General features: G+C 35.9%; 1 protein-coding gene across 1 annotated transcript; it reads left to right on the forward strand.

Annotated features, from left to right (window-relative positions):
* The first annotated feature begins 8,763 nt into the window (after positions 1–8,763).
* LOC133720206 (monodehydroascorbate reductase, seedling isozyme) lies at positions 8,764–12,280 on the forward strand. Its single transcript, XM_062146413.1, has 10 exons — positions 8,764–8,919; positions 9,294–9,365; positions 9,678–9,729; positions 9,894–9,974; positions 10,184–10,302; positions 10,388–10,607; positions 10,701–10,819; positions 10,905–11,030; positions 11,416–11,556; positions 11,692–12,280. Exons 1-10 carry the CDS (start codon positions 8,869–8,871, stop codon positions 12,013–12,015), a joined length of 1,305 nt encoding a protein of 434 aa, XP_062002397.1. The 5' UTR covers positions 8,764–8,868; the 3' UTR covers positions 12,016–12,280.
* The last annotated feature ends 1,008 nt before the right edge of the window (positions 12,281–13,288 follow it).

Raw genomic sequence — 13,288 nt, forward strand, 5'->3', positions numbered from 1 at the left:
TTCTCCGTTTTATAAAAGTAACAATATGCTTTTCAAAAAAAAAATAAAAGTAACAATATGTGTGACGAAATAAACAAATTATTATGATTCATAAGTTGTTATTTGATTTGTAACACATTACTGCGCCCGCATCAAAAATAAGTTTCTACATTCCTATGAGATTTAATTACGTGGTAAAAAGTATGTATCTAATGTTGATACATTTAGGAATATATTCTCATTCGTCATTTTTTTCATTCTACTTATAAACATCTCATACAATTATCAATTTGTTATTGTTTGGTCCCATGTTCTAAAAGTTTTAGTTATTTGTATTTATTTATTTAAACTAATATCGAGATACATTTCATCATCATCAACCAAGTAGTTATATGTTTCCCACTTCGATGTATGATTTTAATTTTTAATTGTTTTGAATGAAATTACTTTGATCTTTGAAAAATAAAAACAAAATCAAAATATAACACATCTATCTTCATATGTTAAGTTCGCAAGTGACATAACCAGATTGCTCACAAGTTAGCAAGAAACGCGTTGAATATGGTGCAGACTATGTTTTGTAAGGAAGTAGGGCCTCCATGATTTAATGAGATTATTGTTGTAATTGAGTGATTTGATTATCGGGAGTTTTGCAGTTGGATGTATTTGATTTTGAGTCAATAAAGTTCATTTTTCAATTAAAAAAAAAAATCTTCATTTGTTCTTGTATTTGTATTCTTATGCGATGTGGATAGTGATCGACCTCGGTACTCAACGTTGACGGTCCCAAACTATCAATACAGGAGATTACAAGGGTTTTTTTTTCTTTTTCTAAGAAAATAGTTGTGGGCAAAATGGCAAATAGAGAATGAAAGTGGCCATAACGTCCAAGAATGTCACTATAATATATTAATGGTTTGGTTGTACGGTTGTACCCTTCCGATAGCCTAATGACTTATTATTTTGTAGCACATTGATAGTTTACCAAACAATTTGCGTTTAACAAGTCCATGAGACAAAATGGCCGCCAATTATACTATCATAATTTTACCACTTATATACTCCATCATCACTATGTTCAAGGATAATTGCTATAGTTAGGTGGATATATGATTATATGTTGTTGTGGATGTGCTTGCAGATCAGATTTCATCTATTTGATCTAATTTTTCATTAGCATAAAATACACTGTTATTATTTTTATGTTGCTTCAAACCAACGTGCTTAGTTATCGTTGATATTATTAATGAAACTTGATTATGCTTCTCTCAAAAAAAAAAAAGTGCTTAGTTATCGTTAAATTTTTTGTGTTTATGTGAACTCTAGCGAGGCCTGATCTTGATCTGTTGGATTAGTTAGGTGCATTTGATCATGTGCTTTTTTGGATTGAATGGATCAGTAATTGTCTGTATTAATTTAACACAAAAAAAATTCCTTTAAAAAGAGAGAATGAGCATTTACCATTGTACAGTATTCCAAATGCAAATTCTCCATCTCCATTGTCATTCGAGTAGTCGAGTTATCAAGATAAACAATAATGTTGTTTCAAACGGTCACCATTGATCAATAAGTGTCTTTCTTCTTTTTTTTTTTTTTTTTTTTTTTAATAATGGGTATCATAAATCATATGTCTTAAAACTAAAGACGGATATAGGATGCGCAGCTTCTGAGGCAGTTTTGCTTCAGAAGGCATTTTTGCCTCCTAGGTTTGAGGCAGCATGCTTATGAGGCATTTTTGCTTACTATGGGTTGGTACGAGGAGTTCAAAAAAGCTAATGTGCAACCTAAGGGCAGAAGAGGGCTGGTTGAAAATTAATTGTGATGGTGCTTTTCAGCCAGCAACAAGAAAGCAAGGTGCTGGGCTTGTGATAGAAATTCTGAGGGTGATTTTCGGGTATGGCAGTGGCATTACAGCATGAACATGTTAGTTTTGATACTGATCGCTCATTATTGGTTCAAGCTTTACAAACAAATGACCCAGATTTATCTACCATGAAAGTATTAATTGATGAAGTGAAAGAAGTGGCACACTTAGAGCATCTTTAACAAACTCTATATCTTCGCTCCTTAGCTATTTTGGAGAGCATGTTTAACTGTTTCTCAATTTTAGCAGCTGCACCAGACTTCTAAGTGGCTCTCTGTTTTAACTTTTAGCTATCTCGCTCCTAAATATAGAGAGCGAGATGAAACTCTCTATTATTTTTGTGAATTTAAAACATTTATTTAAGTTGATCTATGTAATTTATAAATGCATTTAAATTATTTTTTATTTATTTAATAAATAATATAAATTAAAAACTAGCTGAAATAGAGAAAACTAATGCAGACGCATTTTAAAAGTGGCTAGCTAAAGTAACATTTTAGCTACTTTAACTAAAATTTGACTAAAAAGTAGCTAGCATTGTTTTTTTTTTTTTTGAATAATAGCTAGCATTGTTTAAGATGCCCTAATTATTATTATTATTTTTTTAAAAAAAGTTGCCCTAATTAATTGTCATGCTTTAAGAAATAGTGATAGTCAAACTTAATTAGTTTGTAATAATTCTCGAATTTATAAAGAATGTCATTTCCTTTCAAATAATAAAAAGAATGTCATTTAAAAAAAAAAATCATTTCAGACGATTGTCATCGTTAATTGATTCGATTAAATTCATTTCTTAAAAAATAATTAAATAAAGACGGATCTAACTTAGGTAATAGGCTACATTTGTAGGGACACTTTTTCAATTTCATCCGCATTCATAGTACGGCACTTTTGGTCTTATGCAATGATGATTTCTATGAACATCTTGACCAAAAAAAAAAAAAAATGATGATTTCGATGAACATGAAACTAAGTTTTACTGTTGGCTCAATTATTTGTGCTGCCTTAGTTACTTGACTGTGCAACTACAGGGCACCATGCAGTGAAATTCAGGCTTTTGTGATAGTGAGACATAGCCAGAGATTTTTTTTGCATTCTCTGCTTGAACTTATTGTATTGTCTATTTCATTAGGGAGAGATTCTTGCGTAGGGCACCTGCACGGGACACGTGGTGGGGAGGGCCAATCACCGCCCAGCAGGGGGGGTGTTTTGGGTATTGCACATTAGGGAGCAAGGACATTTTCGGAAAAGATGAAAAAATTTCTTTCCTCTGATTGGGGGGAAGCCCCCACCTAAGTATTTTTCTTCATTAGGGGTAGAGATAATTGAATCGAGTGTCAGGATTGGAGAAGTAAGATATTGAATGTACCACCGCCAAAAAAAAAAAAAAAAGAAGGATATTGAATGTCTACCCCCTCCAGCGCCAGGAAACATGATTTCTCTGCCATGTTTTGGTTTCTTTCGATTTTAATGTCCCACTCGCCCAGTCGGTCCAATAATTGATATCAAATTGAAAACGAAATTTGAACCAAATTTTATAACATATGGTATTGTTGGGTTCACGTCTTTAGGTCTCCCACATTACACTAATAATTCTTGGGTAGCTTTTAATCATTTCGGTTAAGAGTTTTATGCACTAATTCTAATTTCTAAACATCGCCAGCCGTAGGCAGGGATGAGTATTTGGGTGAATTTTATTTTATTTTATTATACACCATAAAAATCAATAGTCATGTTCACATACTCAATGAATTCTATGCTCAATTGAATTTTACTATCATAAAATTCAATTCACATGATGAAAGTAATATAGTAATTATCTACCGTTGAACATGAACGGCAATTTAACATAATTGAGCACAAAATTCATTGAGTACGTGAACATGAGTCTATAAATCATATCTACCTAAAACAAAAAACTATACCTAGAACTATAATTGGTTGAAAACATGAGAAAAAAGTTGAGTATTTAGACCTAAAAGGTCACTTTTAAGTATTTGACAAAAAAAAAAAAATTATTCTAAACACGATCAGCCTAGTGCCAAAGCGTCCGCCCAAGGAAATTTGTAGAACATTGATTTTAGGGCTAAATACTGGTTACTACCCTGTGGTTTAGGCTCAAAATCAATTCAGTCTCTGGACTTCTAATTTCATCAAAAACACCCATGCACTTTCAATTTTGATCTAATAGGTCCAATTCGTTAATATTCTGTTATAGGTTCAAGTTATAGTTGGATTATTTGTTGAAAAACTATTTATTTGACAGATTTCTAATAGTGGATCTCACTCCTAAATTGACTATGTAGGCCACCTCAACACCACATCATAAAACATAGGCCATATATGAGCCACGTCAACAAGTTAAATGACTCAATTGTCGGAAGACTAATAAATTGGACCTATTAGATCAAAATTGAAAGTGCAAGGGCGTTCTTGATAAAATTAGAAGTTCAGGGACTGAATTGATTTTGGACCCAAACTACAGGGTAGTAATCAATATTTAGCCCTTGATTTTATGTATTCGGATCAAATATTTTAAAGGCTTTGTCATTGTATAAGTTTATGACATGTCAGTGTTCGAAATACCCACCCTCAAGAGCTAATCAAGAGGGTTTCAAACATTTAGATCTCGTTTGGTTTACGGAAGGGAAATCAATTCCCTTGTCTTTCCTATGGGGAAGGGAAACTAAAGTTCCTGTCATATTTTCTTTCCTCTGTTTGGTAAAGCAGGGAAAGTATTCAGGAAATTCCGGTGTTTGGTTGGTGCAGGAAAGGAAAGTAAAAATATATCAATGTTTCAATAATACCCTTGTATTTTAAAATAAAAACAACATCATAAAAATTCAAAAATACACCAATTTTTTATGCAAGAGAGGGTATTGTTGTCCAAAATTTTTATAATAAATACTGGGAAATAGGAAGGGAAAATCAATCCCATGGGGTCTGAGTGGAATGATTTTCCCTCTACTTTCCCCTCTGTCAGGAAAGTATTTCCGGAGTTTGTGGTTACCAAACAAAGGACTGAGTTCTCAATTCTGCGAACCAAATGAGGCCTTAGTTGACAGACTTTAGCACTACTTAACTGGCATCAAGTACTGCTCATTGGTATTCGAGCACTGTGGAATCATATTTCGCAAATTCTAAAAAAAAAATGGTTCGTGAAAAGGAAAGTAATCAATTAAGATTCTTATGAACTTTTTTATTCCTATGTGTTTGGTAATGTGGGAATGGGTGGATTTACTTTCCTTCACTCTTTCATTTCCTTTTTTTTTTTTTTTGAAAGGGGTTTGGAACCCAGCCTAGCTGGGAGGCTCAGCCCCACGTCCGTTTTCATTTCCTTTGAGAAACTTGTTTTTGTTAGTATGCTTAATAAAAATAAGAATTGATGATTTTCGTTTGATAAGCCTTCAAATTTCGTAACCTAAATGTGGCTTAAACCCTAAATTAGGACTATCTTAATTAAAGTAACTCATCTGTTTTGTAGAAACCGCAAATTTTACATTCATTAACCTTTGAGCTCCTCCAAACTAGTACTTAATTGAACTCTTCGAGAATGATTACATTTCATTTTTTCAAAAATTACTCAAAAGAGCCTAAACTAAAGAATTGAAAACACATATGTTCTCCTTTATTTCACATGGCAATGCCAACTTCACCGTTAGGCGAGCGGAAAGGAATGGTAGGTACATAGGTCTTGGCCCGCCGTGACCCTCAAGTTAAGCAAGTAAACTTTGGGAACCATAATTTGACTATCCAAAAGTGCCCTATCAATTGTTAATCCCAAGCTCTCTGGGGCACCTAAAGGGAGGAAAGCAAACGCTTACATTATGGCATTATGCAACTTTATTTTGGGACCGACATTTTGATTTTGAATGGAAGGGTTTGAAAGCAGCCTTCTACCTTCTACCTTCTACTAGAGTCGAGGTCATGATGATAGGCTTTGGCAAATGGCACCCGCTTTTTTCTCCTTTTATCCCAATGATGAATTAGTGTCCTTCAGTATCCCTTGGAGAAGCCACCTACTTGATTAGCCCTATAATTTAGACCATATGTATGATGTTTGATTATGTAGGACAATGATCAATAATTTAGCTAATTAATTAGAGTTGATAAACGTGTGGAGAACTAGGAGGCTCTAAGGTAATTGACCAAGTACTACATATAAGCATGGAGAAGAACAAGGATTAAGAAAACATTCTTAAGAGTTAGTGGTTTAGCTCTACAGTAGACACTTTGCTCCGAAATTTCTTCTTTATCAAGGCATTAAAAAGCTTAAAGAAGATGTAATTTTGCTAGGTTTTAGCCGTGGTCATATTAGATTCAATAATAAAAATGGAGCTCCGCATAAGAGCAAGTCCACCGGTGTTGGATTGCCCGGGCATGGACAGAGAATTGATGATGTGTTGCCCAGCTGAAGCAATTTTCAGCTTCCACCGGCCCAAGCTTCACCGGGCAAGAATTGGCTTTGCATGACCGAGGGCAAAAAAAAGGGCAAGGGCCTGACTATTTTCCTACCCAGTCAAGCATGCTGCCAGGTCAGCCCAAGCCCCACACGTGGCTGACGTCAGCCACTGACGCTGAAAGTGAGACGCACTGGAGAAGAGCGTGGAAGACACGAACCAATTGCCCAGAAGAAGAGTGCGTGTTTGCCACTATTTTGTCGCGTAGCGACAGACAGTGGCCAACGAGAAGGCAACACGTGCCTCTGAGACGTGGGGCAGCCGACATTTTGATTCCAACGGTAAAATTGGAGCAGTTAAAACACTAAATTCAAGTGGAAAATGAATAGTGTTGACCGGGCAAGAAAAAAACGGGTGCAAACCTATGTCCAGTGGCAGTGAATAGTAACTTGACTGGTCGAATTCTTGACTTCTCGACTTTGCCTTTACTTGACTACGGGTGCACTTGCTCTAAGCGAGTTATTTCTTAAGCATCGTCACCTAATTATACCTTACTCGAAGGGTACATTTTTGATCAGTTCAATTATTCCCACTATTGTCAGTATTGGGAACAACAAATTATGGACTCTATATCAGGAAAATGATTTTTATATTGAATTCATAGCCCATATGTCTCTGCGACGTTTGTATTGAGAAGTCACTGGAACCACTAACGTTGTGCTTAATGACTTCTTCTTCCTCTTCTTTTCACCCATGAAAATGATAATAGGGTCTGTAAAACCTTTTAGCTTTGCTATCAGAATGTTTGCCACGCATGATCATAGGACTCATATTCACTGATTCTTTGAAGGCCCCCTTCACATTTTCTGCGCTTACAGATGTTGGGACTTAAAGAATTGCTGAATTGGCCGTGGCCGTTGCTTTTGTTGTAAATGTAACTATGTAGGACAATACTATAAATATCTAGATAGATGTAGATTGTAGGACAATCACAGTTGCTTCCTAGTTCCTACCCATAATGAGTGGGGTTTCCTATCTAACCCTCAGGCTAATGTCGGGCTTGGCACAGTGACTTTGCCTACCTGACTAGGCCTCTCCACTCATCAATCAATTTAATGCCCTCTTTAGTTATAAACACATGCTATGAGGTTCGGTCAGGTCATTGTCGTTGAGTGTTGCACTTACATTTTTTAATTTTTTTTAGAATGTGAAATACATTAATTGTACGATCATATTTCAACATATTTAACACACGAGATAGCCAAACAACTAATCTACGATCTAAACATTTATCGCTACAACATGGACCACCCAAACACAGATAGTTGGGATAAATGATAAAAATATTTGATGTGAGGAAGTACAACATGGTCTTCACCTTCTGCAAGAGTGCATTCCATGGAATAATTCCCTCCACTACTTTGCAAAACTGAAAGAACCCAATGGGCATCTAATTAGAGAAGGAGAGAGAACAAGACTGAAATCTTCATCAGCTGAACAAAATAGGTCCTGGAAAATTTGAGGTTTTTTTTTTTTTTGGTCTGATGGAAAATTTGAGATGTTCTAGCCAGGCATAGAAAATAGACTCAAAAATATCACAAAAACAGAAACTTAATATATGACTTTGAAAGCCCAACCCAAATTAAACATTATTAAGCCTAGTAGCACTATCGTTGGGCTTAGCTGAACAACGAGGCTACCAAGCCAGATTAATCTTATTCCGAAATATTTGAAAGTGGATTAGCTCTGCAGGCCTGCAGTTGTGGGTCTTCCTTTTTCATTTATTTATTTATTTTTACCTAATCAGATGATTCAGATCATTCATAGATGACGATTGTTGCCATCACTGCTGACGTCAACGATTCCATTCCAAAAATACAGGGCCTTTTGCCGATATTATCACGCCGGCGATGTATTTTTTACTTTTACCATTTGTTCGTTTCGTGAGAATTATTTTACTGTTTATAACCTGGACACTTTTGACTTGTCTCTATGTAGGTGGACTTCTTCCAGGTAGCATACATTTTCTATATTTGCCTCACTAAAATGTCGATATGGAGTCCGAAAAGGAACCCAATAAATTTTGACAGAGACATTGTTTTTATAGAAACAGAATCAAATCGTGTTCACATTTTTTTTTTTTTTTTTAAATTTTGAGAACGTAATTTCATTGAAATAGAATCAATACAGTACAGGAGAATCAAATCATGTTCACACTTTACACACCAAGTCACCAACACATAAATATTTATGGATAAGGATTTCAATGCCCAAAAAATACGATGTCGACCTCTATTTGGAAATAAAATAATGGTTTTCCTCACTGAAAGCCTTTTTTATTTGATTTTTTTTTTTTTTTTTATAAAAAATCCAGAAAATTCGAACCTCGGTTGTCGTGGCGATTGCACAGTCAGCAGAGATTGACGGTAACAGCTCTGCCACGTGGCTGAATTTAATTAACACAGTTCTCACCAATGAAACGACGTCCCAGTCGGACCTTATAAATATCAGACCAATACCACAGCTAACAAAACCTCATCGCATTTTCTCACACTCTCAGCAGCACAAAAAAAGCGAAGTCACAAGCACACGAAGCAAAAACGCACTTTTCCTTCTGAATCATCAATGGCGGAGAAGACCTTCAAGTACGTGATCCTCGGTGGCGGAGTCTCAGCTGTAAGTTTCTTCTCTGCGATCTGTTTGATCAAAATTTGGTAAAAATTGCGAGTCTTAATGTAAGAAATTGATGCCAAATCTGTACATACGACTCGAGTTTCTGGCCACTCCGGTGAAGGTTTTAGGATTTTTTGACTGTAGGATTTCTGTAGGTGTACATAGATGTATGTATTTCAGCTGTGAATTTTTTAGTACTGGACGTTATTAAGGTCAATGTGTGTTGCTATAGTTGTGTTAGTGAAGAGATTAGGTTAATTGTGAGAGTTGATGATATGATCACGTATCGGAAAGTTGTTTTGACTTTGGATTGTTAGTGTTGTGAAAGCCTTGATCACTGTGGAATGATTTATTGTTTTGTTTTCCGAATACTATAGGGATATGCAGCTCGGGAGTTTGCCAAGCAGGGGGTTAAGCCAGGCGAACTAGCAGTGATTTCCAAAGAGGCGGTATGGTTAATTTCACTTTGTTTGTATCTAGTTGATTGTGGATTTCGAGATATTTATGCCATTAGTTGTTAAGTTTTTGACGAGTACATCAGAAATGGTTGAAGATATAACTGCCTACTTTTTACATAATTGAAGATATAACTTTCATCATTCATGTGGATGCCGTGCTTACCGATTGTACTTTCTGTACAGACTATAGTCACTGTACTTTTTATTATAGCGGCTGTTTCAAATCTTTTTCTTTATAATGGCTGTTGGTATTTGGTTTTGTTTAATTATGAATTATTAACTTCTCCTGTCTTTTTCTCGCAGGTTGCTCCCTATGAACGTCCTGCACTCAGCAAGGCTTATCTCTTCCCTGAGTGTAAGTCGTGTTCTTTTCAGTTCCAACTTTCCTAAAAGCTACAGTAATTATTATGACACGTGGTTCTTACTTGCACCTGGCACATCAGTGTAGATCAGTCTCCTTTTTGTATGTTTATCGCATTCAATGACATTGTAACTTAAAGTTGTAATTGGTTTTTGCAGCTCCTGCTAGACTTCCAGGGTTTCATACCTGTGTTGGAAGTGGAGGGGAGAGATTGCTTCCTGATTGGTACAAAGAGAAAGGTTTGTTTCTCTTCTATATCACAGTTTATACCAAACATAGTTACATAATTCCGGAGAGCTGTCCTAAGCAATTTTTGGAGATGGTTAAACAGACCACAATTGCTTATTCTTATGCGAGAGTGCCAGACTCTATTTTTACTATGTATTGAATGTTTCATTTTGATCTTTACAATGAACTATTCTGATGGAAACATTATATATAATTACAGGAATAGAGTTGATTCTTAACACTGAAATAGTCAAAGTAGATCTTGCTGGGAAGACTCTTGCTAGTGGAACTGGGGAATCCTTCAAGTTTCAGATTCTTATCATCGCAACTGGTTCAACTGTAAGCAACTCTACAAATAATGGGAAGACTCTTGTATATTTAGCCATCTTTGCATATTGATCAAGTGCATTTTCTATTTATGTAGGTTGTAAGATTGTCAGATTTTGGTGTGAAAGGAGCTGATGCTAAAAACATTTTCTACTTGAGAGAAATTGATGATGCTGATAAGCTTAATGACGCAATTAAAGCAAAAAAGAATGGGAAAGCTGTGATTGTTGGAGGAGGATACATTGGTCTTGAGCTTGGTGCAGCATTGAGAATTAACAATTTAGATGTTACTATGGTGTACCCTGAACCGTGGTGCAGTAAGTTTTTTCTGCTTAAGTCTTTTATTTATTTATTTATTTTTTTATATGTACTCTATGACCCTCATTCCCTAATTTTCTTTGTCCTTCTAGTGCCTCGGCTTTTCACTTCTGGTATTGCTGCCTTCTATGAGGGTTATTATGCAAACAAGGGAGTTAAAATCGTCAAGGGAACAGTTGCTGTTGGTTTTACCTCTGATTCAAATGGAGAGGTAAATACACCACCATAACCTGGCATTTTGGTAGTGATGTTTCTATAAATAGTATTCTGAATGGTGACTTTTGACCATAATGCAGGTCAAGGAAGTGCATCTAAAGGATGGCACTGTGCTTGAAGCTGACATTGTTGTTGTTGGTGTTGGGGGAAGGCCCCTAACAACCTTGTTCAAGGGACAAGTTGAAGAGGAGAAAGGTGGAATTAAGGTATGGTCACTTCTATATCCCTTAATTCCTTCTCCCTGTCCCATACCTTAAGTAAATTATTTCCATGCTTAAACTTCTCAATCACAGTGTTAACTTTAAATAATGATTGATCACTCATTTCAATACAAATGAGCAGTCAATTTTACCACATATTAAGAAAACTAAAAAAAAAAAAAAGATGCTGCATTTAAGTTATTAAGGAAGTTGGACACCACACCAATTTACTTGATGTATTTTATGCGCTGTACAGATTTTCTGAAGTGACAGCAATTTTCATTACAAATATTTAGTGCATTTCTTTTCAATTCCAACATTGGACTAGTCAATCCTATTTCTGTAGTTAAATGTTCATCGAATCCATTTTGATATATGCTGTTGATTGCAGACGGATACATTCTTTAAAACAAGTGTTCCTGATGTATATGCTGTGGGTGATGTTGCCACTTTCCCTTTGAAGTTGTACACTGAGAACAGAAGAGTTGAGCATGTTGACCATGCACGCAAATCTGCAGAGCAGGCCGTAAAGGTATGCAGCTCCCCTTAGGTCTTTATTTATGTCCACTGTGAATTCATTTCCATTATTCTGGCAAATGAGTTGGAACCCAATTTTTGAAAATTTTTCCCAAAGATCCAGGAATCATATAGTGTCTTGATTTTGTAGGCCATCAAGGCAAGCGAGGAGGGAAAGACAGTTGAGGTCTATGACTACCTTCCATTCTTCTATTCTCGCTCCTTTGATCTGTCATGGCAATTCTACGGCGATAATGTTGGTGAGACCGTGCTCTTCGGAGACAACAATCCCACCTCACCAAAGCCCAAGTTTGGAACCTACTGGATTAAAGACGGTAAGGTGGTCGGTGCATTTCTAGAGGCTGGCACTCCTGAGGAAAACCAGGCTATCGCCAAGGTTGCAAAGCTCCAGCCTCTTGTTGAGAGTTTAGATCAGCTTGCAAAGGAAGGTCTTTCTTTTGCTAGTAAGATCTAAACATGAAGTTGGTACAAAATAAATGGGTTGCTTGTTGCCAGACGTCTAGATAGCTTTTACAGACGCTGTTACTTTGGTTTTCATTGAGTGATTCCAATATTGTACTTCGGGATTGATTACATAAAACTCTTATTGTTGACAGCGGTTAATCCTTCACTTCCTTATTATGTTATCAGCTGGGTGTTTCCCATTGTGTAATATTACAGAAGTGGAAACATACTTGTAATGGTAAATGTTCCTTGTTAGGTCATAATATTTCTGTGTCCTTATAGCCTCATAGTTCTCGGATTTTTACCTAATATCACTTGGTTTCCTTCTGCTAGCCAGACAATTTTGCACATGCATCACATTTGATCATAATGAAGCAGCCTTGCATGATCACAATGTAGGAAACAGCTTTAAAATGGCATGTGTTAAACTGCATGTTTGGTTTTCCTTTCAAAGTGTTAATAGTGATAGCAGTAATAGCACGGGCAAACACAAGGGATGGAGTGCTGTACACTGGTGAAAGATCATCTGGTGTACAATTGACGCCGATCAGGGATGAGCAACACATAACAAATACGGTTATTACAGTTCTGATAAAACTTATCACGAAACAGAGGAGTAGAAATTTAATATGTAAAAAATACATAAACAAGTTGCTAATTTTCCTAATCAGCATGCATATCCCTCCTTGTAGATCTGTATTGAAAGTGTGAGACACAAGGAAATCAAACAAGATGGTTTGCGTCAAGAATGTAGGTTGGATCTAGCAGAGACCATGAACAGCATCAACCAGCTGCTGCGTAGGTAGGATGGAAAAGGACATTAGATATCAAAATTTCGCCGATCAGAATTTGTTAAAAATTGTAATGTATCGGTATTCTATTAAATCATCACTTAACCTTCATCCTTAGGGAGAAGGTAAATTGATGGAGTTGAGTCAAATTTATAGGGACGTTTTCTGTTGCTGATTCTTTCTTGTGGAGAAAGACTAGGGTTGTTGGAAATCAAGAGAAGAAGAAAAACACTTGTTACCAGAGATGAAGAACGGGACTTATGCTTCTTGTTATCACCAACTTATCAACTTAAAAATGATTGATGCATTTGATTCATTATTAGAAACTGCAAAGATAAGATATTCTCATGGGATCTTATTTATTAAATAAATAAATAAAAACATGATACAAGCGAAACACGGAACAAATTTGATGAACATTTTGTAGAATATTCTGTAAATATTTACTTTCCTTGTATGTGTAGATTAAGTATCCTGTATAATTTTAGAATA

This window comes from Rosa rugosa, chromosome 7, assembly GCF_958449725.1.
Source record: "Rosa rugosa chromosome 7, drRosRugo1.1, whole genome shotgun sequence".
NCBI classification, from domain to species: domain Eukaryota; kingdom Viridiplantae; phylum Streptophyta; class Magnoliopsida; order Rosales; family Rosaceae; genus Rosa; species Rosa rugosa.